Source organism: Drosophila virilis, chromosome 2 (genome assembly GCF_030788295.1).
Source record: "Drosophila virilis strain 15010-1051.87 chromosome 2, Dvir_AGI_RSII-ME, whole genome shotgun sequence".
Classification (NCBI taxonomy): Eukaryota; Metazoa; Arthropoda; class Insecta; order Diptera; family Drosophilidae; genus Drosophila; species Drosophila virilis.
Window position 1 is genome coordinate 34,779,597 of NC_091544.1, and position 20,661 is coordinate 34,800,257.

Here is a 20,661-nt window from a genome sequence, read left to right on the forward strand (position 1 = left end):
TTGCTTGTTGTGGTTGTCCTCACTCCCCTTGCACACATGGTGTCTCGAGCAATAGGACTTGGTGAACCCGTACTCTTGGCATCTGTTACATTTGACTATGTCCAACACCTTGGGAGGCTTTTCCCATGAGACTTTATGTGGCCATAACAGTTATGGATTTGATGAGATTGTTGTTATTCGCCGTCCTTAAGACAATAAAAATGATATTGATTGACTCGTGAAAGACTCTGCTACACGGGCCCTTGTCTGCCAGGGTGTGTATTTTTCGTAGGAATATGCGGTATGGTCGGTTATCTGTATGTTGGTGGCGATGATACACGCAACCGCTCTCGCGAAGTTGCCTTGCCACCTCTCTGTAAACATCCGTGTTGCGGCATTGGATGATGTCGTCGCCAGAGTTGAGCCCTCACACGGTGTAGGTGTTCTCGCCTCGTTAGAGGGCGCCGTCTGGGTGGGTTGCAGGGGGTGGCGAGCTTCTGGTGTGCTGTTTGTTGTCTGCAGGCCATTGCGCGTGCTGCATGCGAAGTGGATGGTCTATCATCTTCATCCCTACCGTTAGCGATGTTGTTATTGGGAGTTTGCTTTTCGATGTCCATGTTGCATTCCGCTTCATCATTTTGGCTGCCTTTTTTCGCTTTGGTGGTGCTCGCATTCTTGCGAGATATACTCAGTGAAAGAACATCACCTGCTCTTATTTGAACGCCTTTTTGGGCTTGAACGGCTCGTTTTGATACCTGGGTCTTGCTGCAGTCTTTGGCGGGAGCTTGCGGGGAGATCCCGGACTAGGGAGAGCCGGGTTAGAGAGGCCCAGGCAGCTGATGCCACGTGCAAGTGACGACGTTGGACGTAGGATAACGGTGGTTCCAGTTGTTTAACGCCATTAGTATTAATTATTAATTAATACTTATGCTTGTAATAGGGACCTTCACTTAATTTAAAAATCATAAGTATTTTTGTAAAAAGTCACTTTGGTGAATAGGAAGGAAAACGGCGACTGAGTTGTGTCAGCATTGTCATGGGCGTTGACTGACTTGTCACCACAAGCTGTGCTCCTATTAACTACATAGAGTAATAAATACAAAGAGAGCGTTTGGATCAAAAGCTATTTTTCAACAATTCTGGAGCAAGAAATCTGCCCAAAATTCAATCACGACTTCAAAACAATTTCCATAAGAACCAATAACAACCATAATCAAAACAAACGACTCGACAATGAAAAAAGCACAACACAAATTCTGTCCCTTTTCCTCTTTGGTTGAGTTCTAACTTATTCTTGTGCTTTCTAAGCACTGCAATACCTATAATTCGCAGTCATGTTTTATTTTTCTCAACATGCTTTCAACTTGCAGGCCGTTCGGCAGATTTGTATATTTTCTCATTTTTCGATCAGCACGACACCCTTTCTCAAAATAGGGTATTTTAACTATGTATTCATAAGCGGCGTAACCAAATAGCACAAACCTCCTATATACATTTTTATCCAATGTCTATGAAAAATATAATTTCGTATTTAGTGTGATACTATGGTACAATTATTATTAATTTTTTTCTTGAAACATTTTATACTATTGCTATAAATAAGAGTATACATGCCGCGACTCGCCAAAAAGTTGTTGTATGTGTGTCTCATTTTACACATATTGGTGCAAATCTGCATTTATGCATTTGTGTGCCAGGCCAGCGGAAGTATATGAACTTAAGAAGATTGCAATAATCTGTTGCGCATGTGTAAGGCTTGTAAGGCTTTTTCCGTGCGATCATTTCGTGTTTTAAAAAGATTACATATGTATGTCAATCAATTAATTACTATAAAGGACCCTATTCGCTGCCCTATTATTTAAATGTACTTAATAAAGGTTGAAATATATGCTCGTCAATACAAGAAATAAAGTTCCATTGATTGTGACGTCATTTTGTATAAAAGCAGACTCATCTATCGGCGTCGGAACTGCATTAAAAATGTATATTTTTGCATGTCGGTAACCAAACGAAACTTTTTGATAAATCATGCCCTCCTGTTCCGTCTGCAACTTGTCCTTCTAGACCGCGATTTATATTGAGGGAAGCTTCATCAACGTTACAGTTTTATGAAATATGTCCGTACAATCTTTGCGCTTGTTCTTACATACATTCGTTTACAATATGACGCTTACCGCCGCATGAAAAAGTATAGCTGCACCGGTATTCTTTCTCCTAGAATGCATATAGTTTTTTGTATTTCTTAGGATAAGCGTCAGCATATTTTCAAAAATCCCAATCCAATTTTGCTTTTACACTCATATATTACTTTGACAAAATTATCCAGAGCGAGTTTCGTTAGGATGTCATTTTGTTAATCAAGAAGCTCTTTAAGGCTTGACAGCTGTAGCATTATTCTATTTTAGCATCAACACTGTTTCTTTCACTGTTACCATTGACATCTCTCCTTTTGACCTGGTCTTGAATTTTGACTGTTGCGATCACGACACTGAACTAAATCATGCTATGTCAGCAAAATGAATGCAATAGTTAGACAATGCTGAGGTTTCATATATAAATATAAACATTCCATACATAGATGTTAATATAACTATTACTTTAAATGCATCACATCAATGAAATAAGCATTATATTATTATACATCTTGCGACCGTGTCAAATACAGAATCCAAGGTGTCTGATTGAATTAAAGCTTTAGGACCGCAGTCTTAAGGGTAGGGTGGTCCACAAGGACAACTTGATAAAAAAAAACAGAAGTTCAGTGTTTCTAATAATTTAAGAAGTTATACTTTCTTTTCTAATATTCCATGCATGTACACGTGGTACTTCTATTCTCTCTAGCAGCGTCTATTGCTCGGATTACGATTCACACTCCGATTACATTCAAACAGTAGATGGTGATATATTAGTTTGATTTCGTAAGGTACTCAGGTAATATCTCAGATTTCCTACGTATCGTTGTAACACAATGAGAGTGCTATAATTCTTTCTGTAGTTACACATGCGTAAGCTCTTAGACATATCTATCGAACACATGAGAATCCTGATGTATGCGTAACAAGTGCACCACTGGATGGCGAGAAGTTTGAATGTTTTGGGCACAGTATTGAAAAATTAAGTCGTTATGCCGAGCCACAACTGATAGTGTTAAATTACAGGCAGGTGCAGATTAACACTAAAACACAGATTTTGACCCGTATGGCTAACTCTAAGCTAAATTTAAAAGCAAAAAAGATGGATAAGACGTACGTCCGGTAATCTTTAGGAAACCGGAATGAATTCTAATTATCGAAATTCAGAACCATATGCTCACAATAACTCTTGCTAATATTACGATTTTACAATCCGATAGCATTACTTTTTTTACAATCTACTGCATTACTTTTGAATACCCTAAAGTTAAGCCCTTTATGCAATCAAATGCAAATATATCCATAGATTACAGAGTTCTCCAAATCTCAGATGGCATATTATTAGAAAGTGCTAGAGGTAATAGGTTAGTAGGCGCAAATTGCGTTCCAACGACCTAATCGACGTTTTGCGAACTTGCGACACGCGAAACATGCCCTTACAAGCAGGAAGCGTCGTCTACTGATAATCAGTCCAGACACCAATAACCTATTACGATTGTCGAAGACGGGGTGACCATCATCAAATACAATATAAACATAACGATGAGTAATGCCTACAAATTAGAGTGTGACGCAAAATTTCTAGCCTTGCTTTCATCTTTTTTTTTTGCTCAGTGTATGCAGCAATAGATTAGATTAAAAATTAAAACTTTAAAATATATTTAAATAAGGAGGTTTTTGCGCTTTGGTTGCTTCCACCCGATCATGGGTATCAAAATTTGTTTAGAAAATGTACTTATTGTATTAAGATTGTTGCTCTTGCAACTCTATGGGCCAAAAGGGTGGCAAACTTTAAAATTGTGCATAAAATTTAATCGATGGCGTACGATTACATCGAGCTGCCGACTTATTTTAATTTGAGAAGCCATAATTATTTCAACATCAGTTGAGTATTAAAAATCAATTAGTGCGCAATTTTAGCTCACTGTTTAGGGCCATAGTTACAAAAAATAAAATATCAAAACAAAAATACTTTTAACCGTTGCAGATGATTTATACGGATGGAATAGTTACAAGTATCTTCAACTTCAACTGCTGATATTTTTAAAATAATTATAATTCTTTATATTGATTTTATTTTGAACATTGTATATCATATTGATTTTAATTTTTTAATTTTATTATTTACTTAAATATATTGGGGATCAGATAAGTGGTAATAACTGAAGCCTTCCGCACTTCCGAAAATTTAGGCGCGGCTTTCCATCAATAAAATTGTTTAAGTAAATAGAAGGGAAACCATCAATATTCATGGGCAAAAAAATTCAACTTTAGCGTAGATTTTGTGGCGAACACATCTGCTCTTTGTGCCAAAATCATTCTTAGCCGAATAAAATCTGACACCAGGAACAGTATCAGACGGAATATAATCGCTGGTAATAATTGCGAATTATTTAAATGTTTGAATATGAGCCCCACGAAAAAGACAGCGTTCGCAGCCCCCAGCTTAAATTTATACAGATTATATTTAGCTTATTCGGGCGGCAACTTTGTATACTAGATCATTTTAGCAAAAAAAAAAAAAATACAATTATTCAAGATGATCTTAAAAAAAAAATATTTCTGTTGAGATAGTTAAAGTGATATTCCACCTATCAACAAACTTTTCATTGCCATGCCACAAGGCCAGAAGTATACACGAGTGAAGTCAAACATCGAATACGGCTCGAGCCCACCATTGGGTCGCGAAAAATTTTGGATTGAGCAGGACGCTTATTTAATTTTTGTATAATAATTTGTATTTCATTGTTGTACGCCTCCTCAGTATTTGGCCGATAGCTTTTTGATTAAAAACCTTTTTGTTTGTGAAGATATCTTGCCCAAACTCGGCATTAACTATTTTCCCGGTGCTTTTTAGATACGGGCAAAGCACTATAAGCATTATGAAAAGGTTGGGTCTGCAAGGGTATTAGATCTTCGGCGTGCCGAAGATAGCCTTTGTATCTCGTTTTTTTCTTTAATTTGTTTTCTTTTATCTTCTGTTGGTTTTAAATTGTTGCGATTATTTATTATGGCACGCGAGGGCTCTTAAATTGTGAGTACTTAAGAAGATAATCTCCGACACTAATAGAGAAAAATCCTTAATAAAAAAAATAGAAAACAAATTCACAAAGTACTGGGGACTCTACCCCAAAAAGGAGGCGGAATATACTTGTAAAAATTTAAATATATACTTAATTTTTTTGCTATATATATAACGATAGGATATATTTTTTTTACTGCACAGCGCGCCCCAATAAATGCACATTGAGCAAACTTTTGGAATTTTCACACAATATTTAATTTACTAATTTTGTAAAAAGAAATTTAAAGGAAATGCATGTGCACGTTCCGGCCAACTGAATGGGCTAGGTCTTCTGGGTTACTGACCAACTACGCGTCAATGGGTCCAAAAAAATCTACTCGGTCTTCCGGATTCCAGAGTGTGGAAACGGGGCCTGCCATTTCTAGCTGGCGTGAGCAAGGGAATGGCTACTGATCCGTAGTTGAGGCAGACGTCTATTTAAAGGACAGCAGAAATGACAGTGCCGTCCCAGGAAAGTACGGTGCCGTCCAATTGGCACGCGTGGCGGTTGCCTTAAAAATGAGCGGGTTTGCAAGATTGGCAAGATTGATTCAACCAAAACATTACTTTCGGCATGCACACAAGAACTGGTTAAGACTGTGCCCAGATATTGACACAATTTTAGGTGGGGATATGTCCGAACTGCTGTAGCCAGACCTTTGATTGCGAAAATCATGTTGGAAAGAGAGTTATATCCTCGACCTACAGGGCTTATATAGGGTCTCAGAGCTTTATCTTTCGCGGATTAGAATGAAGCCAGCTGCGCCTCCAACTTGCGCGCAGTGCATTGAATACTTTGTTGGTTCCATTTATTTAGAGTATTTGGGCATTAATTTTTGATTTCGTTAAGTTTACTAACTCTATTCATTTTACTGCCCTGAGGGCCATGATCATGTATAATGTTTTCAAATTGAGTACCTTTCGAGCACTCGTTAACTCAAGACTTGATTGCAGATAATTCACGGTAATTTGGGCTTAATTTCTTTCTTGCGTTCAGTTGCTGATTAGCAGCGCCGATCACGTGCTCACCGAAATGTGATTTAATTGGTCAAGCGTACGCACTCTCATCAAAACATACGCACGTATAGTGCGTGTTATCTCCATACACAATTCATAGACAAAGCTTCTATAGGAAATCAACAGCGTGCCGTTCGACGCCCGAGAGTCACAAAGCCCATTCACTCCCGCTACCCCCGACCTTGCAAGCCGAATCAGCTTAATACATCAACTGACGCTGCTGAATCAGACGACTACAGTTCAGCTGAGCCTGGAAAGGAGTACAAAATGGATTCAGCACAAGTGTAGCAACAACGCCAAGGCTCGGTAACAGCAGATTTGCGGCTTTGTTCAAGAATGACGATGACTTCGACTTCACGGAGCTCGACAGCTGAGACATAATTCGAAAGCGAAAGCAAGTTTAAGAACGAAACTACTTTAACCTCCCCCAAAATTTATTCCCGAGGTGGCGGAATCATCAAACCGCTCACTAACGCCTTTGCCGGAGCTCTTGGTCAGGGTAACGACCAAAAACAACAACATTCGGAACATTATAAGAAGGCTGTTTACCCGGCGCTGAAGAACTTCCACAATAAAAAAACAACAAGAGGAACCTCGCCAAAATCTGTTAGAGGTGGCAACAACAGCGAGGCTAATTGGGCTCGAACGCCTAACAACCAGCTGACGCATCAGTCGCGCGAATGCAGGCGATGATTGAGAGGAAAAGAAGTTTAGTCAGCTGGTCAGCTGGTGCTAACAGTTGCTTCGCAATCGCCCTTGGGAAAGCATTTTCCGACTATGTTACTTTACCTATATTGTATATTATGTAATTTATTATTATGTAGCTATTATTATATTGACGCTATTAGAGCCTACATCTATGAAGAAGGGTGTAAGTTGGAAAAAAATCTTAAGTAAAAATTAATAATAATCTTAATTTGCTATATTAATTAAGAAATAGGAAAAAGGAAAGTAAGAAGATTGTTGATAAAGTAAAGAAATGTATGCTCGATATATAGAATGTTAAGTAGATAGGATAAAGAGAAAAGTAATGGGAAATCACCGACCCGTTGGGAAAAAATGTACTGCCTGTTCGGCAACTATTCCCCTGCTCATAGCTGGAAATGGTCAGTGACTTCCCGAAGGTATCCTGAAAGCAACGATTTTATTAGGGGTAGAGAAAGTTCGGTAGAGAAAGCGTGATGCTAACTATTATAATTTTAACATAGCACGCAAAATGGATTGTGCATAGAGCATTGTCTGTTCTGGACGTAGATAGGAATAAGAGTCGATAATTTCTGGCTGGTCTAGCCGAAACAGAAAATTGAAAACGCCCTTGCAGAAAAGGACAATTTATATCGCCAACAATCAACTTATGTAGAAAAACGTCACCGAGAATCGTCATATGATTGGCGACGGAAGATTAAGAAAAAGCAGCCTGCTGGAGTAGGATGGCTAACGAAGATTGGGGTCCCAATTTAAGCCTCGTAGGGCGAAGAAAATGAGATATACAGAAGTTTCGTTATAAAACGTTCAACTTTTTAGACCATCGTTTAATGAATCCAAGCACACCTTTTGCCTCATTAACGATGGTATCTATATGAAGATTGAAACAGAGCTTAGAATCAAAAAGAACGCATAGATCCCTAACTGTTAGTATTCGTTGCAGTGGAGTATTGTCGATTGTATAACTGACAATATAAGGTGTAGTAGTATATAAACTTAAATGTATCCTTAGGCATATCCCAAAACCTTAAATTGAAATAAAGACACTCCGAATATACCCATGAAACATGCTTTGTGTTACAAAATCAAAAGTGTTAACATGCTTATTATTACATTGCACTTCAAGCAAAATTATAAAACAGTCACGGATTACGGGCGAATTGCCTTTTACAGCTAGTAAGATAAGTCTCATAGCTCTGATAATTAAAAACAAATTGAAGAAGTTCGACGTGGCTATAGAATATTTAGCCAAGACAATACTCGAACCAGATTTATTAAACTTTTTATAATATTCAGATTTTACATTTTTTAGATTTGCTAATCTGGGAGTAAACTAGGGCGGCTTTGAAGAAGTAGTCGAGGGAATTCACTTGGGAATACACATATGTAAGAAAGAGTTTAGGGTAATATAAAGAAAAATAATTGAAGTACTTAAGTCAACCGAGTCATATAAGGTTGCCTAAATAAGCTAATTAAGCAATGAATAATTTTCTTTCCGAAAGAAACGGCGGGGCTTACTGATGATCATGAAATGAGAGGATTACAATTAAACATTACAACCTATATATACATCCTCAGGAAGAGATAAAGGAGGGGACCTAGACACATTAGAAATAAGGTTATCGTTAACAAATACAAAGTTAAGTGTTCTATTCGAATGACTTGAAATTAAATTGATTTGAAGCAACGAAAGATCAAGCATGCAGTCTATTAAGTCATGCTGTGCTGAGGGCACCAGATAATTTTCGGCAGTGAATAATGACTAAGAGATAAATAGATCATTATCAAGCACGTGTGAAAAAATTGTCAGACCAGATTAGACCTAATTTCCACGCTTAAAGATCTTTTCATGGCCAGCACCTTCGATTTGAATATAATCGCTTCAGAAACATGGTTAAATTTAAACATATCTGAATTTAAGGTATTATCGAATTAATTTATTAGGCGTAGAAATGATCGGCTGACCTGAGGTGGTATTAATTGCCGTAAAAGCCACTCTACAGTCAGAACTTTTATGTTTTAGTACGCATAATGAAGCTGAGTTTTCTGAGTTAAAGTGTATTAAAATACATTTGGATATTGACACGCAAGCAAAAGATTTGCTCGCAATGTAGACTCAGAAGTGCTGTCAGACGAAAGTCGAGACACAAAAAGTTAAAGTAGAGACTGAAGGGACTGCAAGTACAACTGGATTTGGTGGGACCATAATTTTTTTAACAATCCAGGCAAGATTACGCGCAGGTCTACCTTTGCGGCCAGAAGTTGGCGGTGCTGAGGCAGTGTGGCTAACTGAGACAGGTTCAGGTACGGGGACTAATGGGAATATTACAGGTAAAAAAAACAGGGGTAATATTTGGGCAGTCACTGAATTATACATTCTGGATAATTCAATTTGCTTGTTGATTCATAATTTTAATTATAATGAAGGGGATAAATGTTACATTTTTGAAAACAGTTTTTGGTTCGGGAAATTAAATATAAGTATAAGATTTCATTATTCTAAAAAGCTATCATTGTTGCTACCTCGAGGATATCGACTAAGCTTACTTTTGGAGATGTTCATTGTTATTTGTTTTTGTTAATATCGACGTCGCTAGTCTAGCCACTTTGACAATAAAATAGTCACTTTAACAATGAAATAGTCACAGTTTTTTAATGTCGTTATATTATGCGGCGCGGTGAGTTCTGTTGTGCTCAGTGGTCAATTTTTTTTGATCGTCCGCAGCGAAGTGTTTGTCTTTATGATGAACGTTCTAACCGTGGGAAATTATCTCCTCCCTAATGAAGATTGAGTTCCGGAAACAGCTTATTGGCTTGTCTGTTATTTTAATGGTGTGTATTATAGGGTCTGCTCACTGTTAAAAAAGTGATTAGTTGAATCGAAAACATTGTTTAAGGTTTTCAAATTTCGGATGGACAGGGCATTAGTAATTTTCCCTTGTTTATAATCCTATTTGCATTTTGCTAATCGATAAAGGCTTTCTAGCACTTTATCTTTGTGATAAAATTTTTATCAGTCGTTCATGGTCTGTGGTCTGTGTAAATGTGAAGCTTTCTTACATCGCACAGCACTTTTGTCGCGAAGTTTTTTTCTTTTTGATTGGTCTCCCGTCTAGAGCTTAAAATGTCCCTAGGCCGTGTGACGAAGTGTCTGTCGATAAGTGACACAGTCTTTTAAAATCTGGTTATGTAAGGGGCATATCAAGCTGCTGCTGTGAGCTTAGACTAATCTGAACCTTCCTTGACGGCTTCGTAAGGGCGGCGAAATCATATTGGACAGTTTTCCCGAAAGGTGGAATTTATAATTTTACTTTCTTAAATCAATTATTAACCATTTTGTTTTTGAGGTCAAGGCCAATTTTTGTCAACAACCCAGATGTGGTTGTTGTATGTTGATCTGGACGCCTTATTATGGCATCTGCGAAGAGTCGTTTGATTTCTGCATTGACGAAATCGGTACACGTGCCGCCCGTCTGTGCAAATTATGGCTACAGTATTTATATGTTAAGGCAAGGACTTCTTGGAGTTCGAAAATGACTTTGATTTTAGCTGAACCTGTTGAAAATGGGTAAAAAGGTATATTGTATTTGTGCAAAATGCAAAAGTATGTAACAGGCAGAAGGAAGCATCTCCGACTCCATAAATCATCAATAGCCGAGTCGATTTAGCCATGTCCGTCTATCTGTCTATCCGTATGTATGAGCGCAAGGATCTCAGAATCTATAAGAGCTAGAGAATGAATGTGTGTGAGTGTACATGTATAAATTACTGAATACAGTGTTGCAATACTGATTTTGTGGCTCAGCAATAAAAGATCAACTGTTTAATGATAACGGTTATGTGTCTGAGTAGAATATATTTTTGCTTGTGTCACTCACAGAGGCCATTCAGAATTAAAAACATGCGATACAATTCTTAGGGCTTAAATCTAACACAATATTATTCTTAAATTATTTCTTCGTTCATAGCGGCCACGCAAATATACTGTGTCTGCCGGCTATGCAGCAATTGTGGCCAGAGTCGTTGACTCCGCTTAACGATCCCTTCTCTTAACTGTAGGGCAGTCTTTCTGGCGCTGGTGATTCGCCAGAACGCAAGACCGAGAGGGTGTTAGCAGCACTCGGGACCTTATTCGGCACTTTGTTATAGTTAATGAATAAAGTTCCGTTCACCACAGCGCGGACGATGAAGGTGATGAGGTGCGTGCCATGTACCCAGATTTCGGTGCCGTTGTCCACTTGCACTCTCGCTGGCCTGTCATTTACGCTGAGGATTCCGTCATCTACGAAAGTGATAGCGTCAAAATTGCTTGGTTGGATTTCGCAATTCTGTATCCCGCCTGCGTGGAGCTCTCTGGCGCATGAACTCCCGGATGCTAGATGACAAAATGTGGCCCCCGGAGAGGCGGTGCAATTTGCATGCGTAGTATGAAATTCTCATGTATGACCGGGAAAATCGTGACCTTTTTGCAAGCAAATTAAATTTTTGGAAATTTAATAATAAAATAAAGGATGTTAACGGACTGTAAAACTTTCACGGACGCAACGGACATAAGATCCCCTATGGGAGTATTAGTGGGTTCCTCCCGCCCAACTGATGCCAAATCTGATTGATCGAGAATGTTTGGGCAAAGACAATATAAACACTAAGATGAGTAACGCCCATACATTTGAATGCGACGCAAAATTTCTAGCCTGGCCTTTCATCTGGCCTTTGAGGCTTCGTACGGCATGCCTGCCGACTGGTTGTTCGTTCTCCAAAGACCAGACGAACGAATGCCCAGGTCGCGGCTTGCTGATGCTGACACGAGCTACGAAGTTAGTAGCCTGCCTTCAGCAAAGCTGGTCGATGCTCTTTGCGTCGCTTCGTTTTCGAAGTACATTGAGCGAAAAAGTTTAGAGCTTACGATCGACGCAAAGTGCTTGTGCTTTATCCATGAAATGCATGCTTTATTTAAATGATATATTACCCTAGATATTAACGATTAATTTTACAGGAAAGTTTAAGAACTTATATAATTTTTACACAAGGCGCTTCTTGCGCAATAACTATGTTAAGAAAATAGCACACATAGATTGCTTTCACTTTTCTTTTTGGACAGTGTATGCTCGAGAAAAGTTCTTGTCTCAGCCAATAGCATGCGTGCACCTTCCGTTGTATGCGTGAATTATACATGCATAAGATCTTTAAAGTATGTATGTGTTGTTATTCACTGCTCTGGCTTTAGCTGGCAAGAAATTAATTTAGTTAGTTTTCTAGCGCAGATCATGACCTATCCTATATATACCTATATATCAACAGAAATTTTGGGTAGGTCGTGATCTGCGCTTAAAAACTAAGAAAATTGTTTATTTGCCAGCCAGAGACTTTGCCAGAGCAGTGGATAACAACACATTCAGATATGCTGTTATGTATGTATATTCACACGCATACAAACATAATTACTTGCACGGCCGTCACAGAGCCGAAGCTGAGACCAATTTCTAGTTTTAGCTTTTTCGTTCTCTCGGCTGTGAGAGCGCAATGCTACAGATTTCGTTTTCGTTCTCAATTTTCAAAAAATCAAGCTGCATAGTAGCATTTTGTTGTATGGCGTTACTCATCTTAGTGTTTATATTGTCTTTGGTTTGGGCAATGTTAACCTTTGCAAGAGTTATTGCCACCATTAGATTTTGAAACTCCATCATTAACATTCGATTTCTGGCTAGCAGTGTCTCATATAAATGGCCAGTATCGGCTTGAGTGTCTTTAGTTGTTTTGAGAATTTGATTGACTGAAGAAGTACGTTGATTAATTTGTACCTGGATTCTTGTGTTTATTTCTATTTACATATTGTTTGAATTAATTAATTGTGCCTCAATAAACCGAGTTTTTTCTAAATCACCGGCATCCGGTGTGCCTGCCACAACCTTCAACATGGAACTTAAGAAGTCTAAGCTCCTGGCCACTCTCAGGTGCACGCCCAACGGCTCTAGTAAATCTCGGAGGTGATCTGCATCCACGCTTAGAAGCTTTTTCATATGCGACTGTGGGAACATTTCATTCAATTTGAACGTTTCTTCTACCACACGCATGTATTCTGAGAGATTCGCTGAATTTTTAACAAAAAGCGACTTAATATAAAATTTAATGAAACCTTTACTAAATAAGGACTTGTTTGCTGGAATTATTTCAAATTATCCTTGTGCCCGAAAGACGAGTTCATTGACATTTAAAGCTTAAACAGATAAATGCACGCGCGGTCTAGCGGACGCAAAAACAAAACAAAAAGTCGAAAGATGGGTCGAATTACGCCTCAGCTCTGAACCACGAGAAGCGTATAAGCAAGAAAGTATGTGCCGTTGCAGCACAATTTTTAGAGTGGCATAAAAAGTAACACAATGTATTTTTTTTTTTGTTTCAAAATTTGTTTAGTGCGTCAAATCGAATTCTCAAAAACTTTTGTTCTTATTCTAGCAGATAATTTGTTGCAAAGTATAACGCATGCAAGATTTCTCCTCTCTTTGTTTCTTTTGTTTATTTTTTATTTATTTATTTTATTTATTAATTCAATCAGATTTAATAACAGATATGGCTAAAGTGCCCACTTACATGATTTTTATGATTTATTTTTATTCGCTACACCAGCCACGTTTGCGGGTCAAATTCGGCAGTCACGCACATGATATTCGTAGTCGCTCCCTTCGCCGCAGTCTTCGCTGGCCGAAGAGCTTCTGCAGCTTATTGTTTCTTGTTGTAGTGTTCACTGTGAAACTGCATTTGTTAACTCACTGTTACTATTATTATTAGTGATTAACTTATTATTTTTATTATTTTATATTCGTAATGTACACTGCACGTGTTCCAATATTGGCCTTGTGACTCAGCAATAAAAGATCAACTGTTTAATGATAACGGTTAAGTGCCGGAGTAGAATATAATTTATAATTACAATTGTGGCTTAAATTGGTGGGCAAAATGAGTTGGGTTAATAACTTAATTTATAGTTCTGCGGTGTGAGCGGGGAGGTGTCGAAATGTATAAAATGAAAGATACTTGATATATATATATATATAATATTCTAGAAGTGACTCTAGCTATGAAGTATTTACCAAAATTGCTAAAAAAATAAAAAAAGGATGTCGATATCGAGCTTTATCGATTGCTTTGTAACAGAGTAAGTTATCGACTATTGAAAACCAACTCGATCTGCGCAGGGATGAGGGCCTACATCTTAAATTTCAGGTCTCTAGCTCTTATAGGTTCTGAGATCATTGCGTTCATACATACGGATAGACGGACGGACAGACAGACGGACATGGCTAGATTGACTCGGCCATTGATGCTGATCAAGAGTATGCATACTTTATTGGGACGGAGATGCTTCCTTTTGCCTGTTACATAAATTTGCATTTTGCACAAATACAATATACCCTATTTACCTATCTTACCTCTTACTTCTTTATATATGTATGTCTACATGCGTATATTCAAAGTTATACAATAACACCCATCAAATAATTTATAGTTAGTTTATATATTTTAATGTATGTGTCTGCGTATTTTTATTAAGAATTAAGCTTAAAAACTAACAAGCAATTTATATTTTCTGCGCTTAGCCATTCAGCATTGAGTAATAAAGAGAAAGAGCTGAACTGCCACTCTGAGCTTTTTTTATCGTTTTTAAAAACATGAGACATAGATCGGGTTGATCCGCAAAAGCAAAATCAAACCCAAAAAAAAGCAACAACAAATCACTTTCAAAACAACAACAGTGCGTACGAAACCCCATTTGTTCTTCATCCTCCGTTTTGATCGATAAGAGGTTTGTAAGCTACTTATGATGAGGACATAGGAAAACCAGCGCAAAGAAAAGGGACCGACAATGCCACTGTGTCTGTTGCTAGTTTCCCTGTCGTTCCTACAAGGCATCGTCTAGCAACAACAACAACTCAATTTGAGTACTAAATTGTTGTTAAGGTGTCGAATCTCGAAATAGGTACAAATAGGTATAAAATTTGATTGCCAGTCATTCAGATCAAAGAGTTACGCGTACGGAGCACCAACATTATATATTATTACGTCACATTTAATAAAATTTTATTTCTTGTGATGTTTTGTATATATTTCTAACTTTATTAGGTACATTTATATATATAAATGTATACCTTTTTGAATACGAAACGATCGCACGGAAAAAGCCTTAGCCGTCACATGCGCAACAGAATATTGCAATCTTCTTTAGTTTATAGACTTCCCTTCAATGTTTCAAGAAAACAATTAATAATGGCTGTACCAATAGTTGAACACTAAATACGAAATTATATTTTTCATAGACATTGGATAAAAATGTATATAGAATGTTTGTGCTATTTGGTTACATCACTTATGAATAGTTAAAATACCCTATTTTGAAAAAACGTGCTTTGCTATTCAAAAAATGATAAATTATAAAACATCTGCCGAGCTGCTTGCAAGTTGAAAGCGAGTGAAGAGGAAGAAGACATACCTTTGCGAATTAAAGGCATAGCAGAGCTTAGAAACCACAACAATGAGTTAGAAGGGTACAGCAGCTGAGATAATAGACTGTAGCATCAAGCCAAAAAGGGATAGCAAGAATTTGTGGTGTTCTTTTTATACCCTGAACCCATTAAAAATGGATATAAGGGTATATTATTTTTGTGCAAAATCCAAATGTATGTAACAGGCAGAAGGAAGCATCTCCGACCCCATAAAATATATATATTCATGATCAGCGTCAAAACCCGAGTCGATCTAGCCATGTCCGTCTGTCTTTCCGTCCGTCCGTTCGTCCGTATGTATGAATGTAAGCATCTCACAACCTATAAGAGCTAGACGCTTGAAATTTTAGATGTAGGTGCTCCTAGTGCCTGCGCATATCGAGTTTATTTCCGATAATCGATAACTTACTCCGTTCGATAAAAATCGATATCGATATCCTGTTTTTTGGGCCATTTTTGTAAATAATAAGAGCTAGAGTCACCAAACTTGACATATAGCTTCCAAAATAGAATATATATATGCATTGGATGTTGGAAGAAAAGGGTTGAGGGTATCGCCTAGTCGAGAGCTCCCGGCTAGAACCTCTTACTTGTTTCATTGTCGAGTCGTTTGTTTTGATTATGGTTATTGTTGGCTCTTATGGAAAATGTTTTGTGGTTGTGATTGAATTTTGGGCAGAAGTATCTCGGTATCTTGCTTCAGAATTTTTGAAAAAGAGCCTTTGATCCAAAAGCCTTCTCTTTATATTTATAACTCAATACTCAATTGCATACTGCGCTTTTTACTTAAGATAAAGTGTAGAGCAGAGAATGTTCTTTCGACCGACGGTGTTGCCGGTGTGGCCAGCATGACCTGCGCAAGCTCACTCAAGAAAAGGGATTTCAATATTATTTGTTGGTAGAAATCCAGTACATTTTGCTTAAAGGGTAAATGACCATAAACCATATCAAAATAATCGATTTCTGAATATATTGTTGACAATTTTTCGGATATTGACTCTTCTTGAATAGCGAGTCCAAAATATTTTAAATGAACACATGGCAACGCTTAGGTGCTCTTTCCAATGATATTGAGCTAAAATGCAAGAATTTCGCAACAACGTGGCAAACGTTGCAAAATTATTTCATATTACTCACCACTTCAAAAAGGAAGAAAGCCACCAACTTTTGAGAAAAAAATGCTTGAGCGTACAAATACACACACAGACAGTACAATGGTAATTGCACAAATTGAAGATGACAGTTTCCTGTTGTGCAAGGGAATAAAAACAACACAGCGATACAGTTCTATCGCACAAGTCATTTGTATTTCTTACTTTCTTGCTGTCTGAGCGCGCGCGCGTGTCTCGAACCTGAACAAACACGAAGGCGACTTTGGTTTTGGCTGGGCGCGTCAACGCACAATTCAGTCAGCCAGTTGAAACAAACACTTTTATATTTATGGATAGATACATTTAATAAAACGACATTAATATAATAATATAATTTTATTTCTGTTTTTTATTTCAGATGGAATTTGAAAAAGCAGCGTACCATTTTTCACAGCTGTTATTATCTCAGCCTTGCAATTGGACAGCTTTGGCCCGTCTAATTGAGGTTATGAGGCGTTCTGGTACATTGTCTGAGAGTGTTCCCTTTTTAGAACGTGCTGAACATGCGACTTCACAGTCTAAACATGCATCAGGGTTTACCTATTGCAAGGGTTTATTCGAATGGTATGCTGGGAATCTGAACTCCGCTTTACGATACTTCAATCTATCTCGCAGGGATCATGTATGGGGTCAATTAGCTAAGCTCAATATGATTGAAATATGCATTAATCCAGACGGTGAAATACCCAATGCATATGATCTTTTTGAAGCCGGAGATATTGGCGAATTTAGTGAATCGCGTCTAATTGCTTTGCGAACAGCCGAACGTTTGCTTAAAGAAATGTGGTCTGGACCTGGGGAAATCGTTGAAAACACCTTGAGCTGTCGAATTTTTCGTAACTTTCTACTAATTGCTTCGAAGCAAAAGCATCAAATTGAATTAGCACTAAAGGATCTTACTGAACTTATACAAAAAGAACGAAACTCATTCATGGTAACTATTTTGTATGCAACTTCATTGGCTTTAGTTCAGCTTAAGCAAATCCAACGGGCAAAAAATCATCTTAAGCGGACAGCTCGATTAAGTTGGAATTATGAGGAGGCCGAATACTTGGAGCGAAGTTGGTTGTTGTTAGCCGATATTTATATTCATGGCAATAAATTGGATGTTGCCGGGACATTTGTGGACCGGGTTTTGGAATTTAATAAATCAAGCACAAGAGCTTATGAACTAGCCGGATACATTGCAGAAAAGTTGCAATCCTATAGTGATGCTGCCAAGCAATACCAAAAAGCCTGGGACAGTTGTGGCCATTCTAAGCCTCACATTGGATATAAATTAGCATTTAATAATATGAAGAAAAAACAGTTTGCTAACGCTGTTAATGTTTGTCAACAAGTCTTAAAGCTACACCCAGACTATAATATCATTCGCAAAGATATCCTTGAAAAATGTCGCAGTAACTTAAGATCTTAAATTCACAAAAAATAATTAAATGGCTGATCGAATAAAAATAAACGCATCTTTATTTAACCCAAATTGTGACTGTTTTAAGTCGCACAGCGGGCAAGTTCACTCCATGGACTTTCTTATTTGCATGTTACCGAGAGTGCCAGAGCCGAACACCAATTATCAGTGCAAATATATGTTTCGGGACAAAAGCCTTTCGTTAGAACCATGTGTTTAAATTTATTTTACAAAACGCATAGTTTTTGCCATACAGTACATACATCGGAAAAGATCACTATATCATATAGCTAACATATATAAATGCCGAAAATTAAGTTAAAATCTTATTTGTTTTTCATAATATCTTTAAGACGGAATTCATTAGCCTTAATTTGCTTCTTTCATAAGTGCAAAAGCATAACAAATTAATCTATGAAATATAGTTTATCATAACACTAGCGGGTGTTGCCGGCCTTCCCCGTGGAACGTTTTGTGCTAAAAATTTTAGACATTACCTTTCCACTAAGTAAATCCCGTGGAAAATTGAAATCTACCCGTACCATTTTGATATTTACTTCTATTTAAAAATAGGTATAATAAGTAAGAGGTTCTAGTCGGGAGCTTCCGACTAGGGGATACCCTGAACCCTCTTCGTCCAACATCAAATTCATATATATATTCAACTTTAGTTTAAAGCCGATAATAAACCAAAAATTTAATATGAGTTTTATCGCAAAGTTTCCTCAGTCTCGGGTGGAAATTTGTAAATCGCTGAGATACTTTTTTATTAAGTTATTAGATAGAGCTTTGAAAGTAAGTTTGATGCAAATCGAACATAACTTAAAACTTCGCCCAAAAATGTTTTGAAAAGCTTGGAATTTGCGAAAAGATGAGAAAAGTTTTTTGGAAATAAATTTGAGCACGAAAAGAGACCCACCAAATCTTTGACCCCTATTTCCACCAAGGAAGAATAAATTTTTCGAAAAGTATGAGCCACCTCAAATGAAATTGGTAAGCAAACAAGTTTTATATAAATGCCTTCGCGTCCTTCACACTTGAGGGTTGAATTTCCCGAAACCCCGTCTTATCGCGCACCTTTATCACATTAGGTAAATACAGTGAAAATTTCAGCTTCCTAGCTCTTACAAAAAGGACTGTGCATAGATCATCAATAAGTAAAATATATATAACTTTTTTGAAACTTCTTTGTTAAATACGAAAAATCAATTAAGTCATATTTCACCCTTTTCGTAAAATTCAAGTTTTTTTCGGAGGAAAGTGCGATTAAAAGATTTTTTGGGCATGTTTTAATTTTTGTCCGATTTGCCTAAAACATATTTCCAAAGCTCTTCATAAGAAATGAATTAATACGTGCTCCAGCGATTTGGGAAATTCCATCCACAGCAGTGGTTAATTGGAGAAAAACGGTTGTGTAAGTACTTTCTGATTACCATCTGGTCGGCCTTAAAAACATAGTTAAGGATCTTTGTCAAAATTCATCTGGTGGATGTTTCGCACCCTTTGGAATATTCATCCCTCCTTGGTGGAAATGGGGGTCAATGAAAAATCATTTGAGACCTGTTTCACACTTTCGCAAAATCCAAGCTTCCTCGGTATGATTGCGATTCAAAGGTTTTTTTGTTCGAATTTTTAAGTTCTGTCTGACTTGGTGCAAACTTATTTCCGAACCTCTATATAAGAAATTAATGAATACGTGTTTCAGCAATTTCTTTTTTATTACAACTTCAATTGGATTAATTTTATTACAGCTTTGGCTGTGATGTCTTTGTCCATGAATTATAATTTTCTCTGGCACTTTGCACTAAGCCCTTTGCACTTTTCGCGGCATTGAAAATCTACGAAGTGTAGGGCTTTTGCTGGTTAAGCGCCAATGAAGAAAAGTTATTTTCTTTGAGTTGCTCTAATGAATTAATTGTCAATCAAAACCAGACTGAAAACTGGCTGTTGCGATCATGAATGTTGTTCCGTTTTAGCAGCTTAAAATTGAATTAGTATTATGTTTGCATAACATTTCAGTTACATCTTGCCCTGCGAGGCAAGCAATATCACTGTTTTGATTTGTTGGGCGCTTCGCACATGTCATAAAATAGCTCAATATTATTTGCTGTTAAATATCTAGCGCTTATCGCTTTGCGCTCATCGTACCTTCTGTTGTTGCGCTCTCCTATAGCTTTTGCACTTTGTCTTAAGCGCATCAATGCTAGCGACGCCGCAATTAACTCTTGTCTCGTACGTTCGCTATATCGGATTTCTTATTGTTTTATTCGCCAAAAATTGTATATTTTTATTTTTTATTTATTTATTTATTAATGCTCGACAAAACGAGTGTCTTCCTCATTATTCAAAAGATTGTACAATATAATTATATGCTAAAAGCCTAGTTAAAGGATACAATTTTCTAAATAGCATCATCGACCGATGGAGGTGTTTTATTTGCCAGTCCGGCCAGCTGTGCCCCTTTTCACAGCTAATTTTGTCAGTGACGCTATTAGAGCCTACATCTAAGCAGAAGGTTGTAAGTAGGAAAAAGTGATCTTAAGTGAAATTAAAAATAATCTTAATTTGCTATATTAATAAAGAAAATACAATAAATAGGAAAAAAGAAAGTAAGAAAATTGTTAATAAAGTAAAGCAATGTAAGTTAGATAAAGAGTGTTAAGTGGATAGGACAAAGAGAAAAGTAATGGGAAATCACCGACAC

At 37.3% G+C, this 20,661-nt stretch overlaps 1 protein-coding gene across 4 annotated transcripts in view; it reads left to right on the forward strand.

The window, feature by feature from the left end:
- LOC26531925 (tetratricopeptide repeat protein 21B) overlaps positions 1 to 18,065 on the forward strand; it is a 161,649-nt gene extending 143,584 nt beyond the window's left edge. For all 4 annotated transcript variants that reach the window (XM_032433956.2, XM_070207610.1, XM_070207609.1 and 1 more), the window contains one exon: positions 16,908 to 18,065. In XM_032433956.2, coding sequence (XP_032289847.1) covers positions 16,908 to 17,966 — 1,059 coding nt within the window. In that variant the 3' untranslated portion in view covers positions 17,967 to 18,065. The remainder of the gene's footprint in view (positions 1 to 16,907) is intronic.
- The last annotated feature ends 2,596 nt before the right edge of the window (positions 18,066 to 20,661 follow it).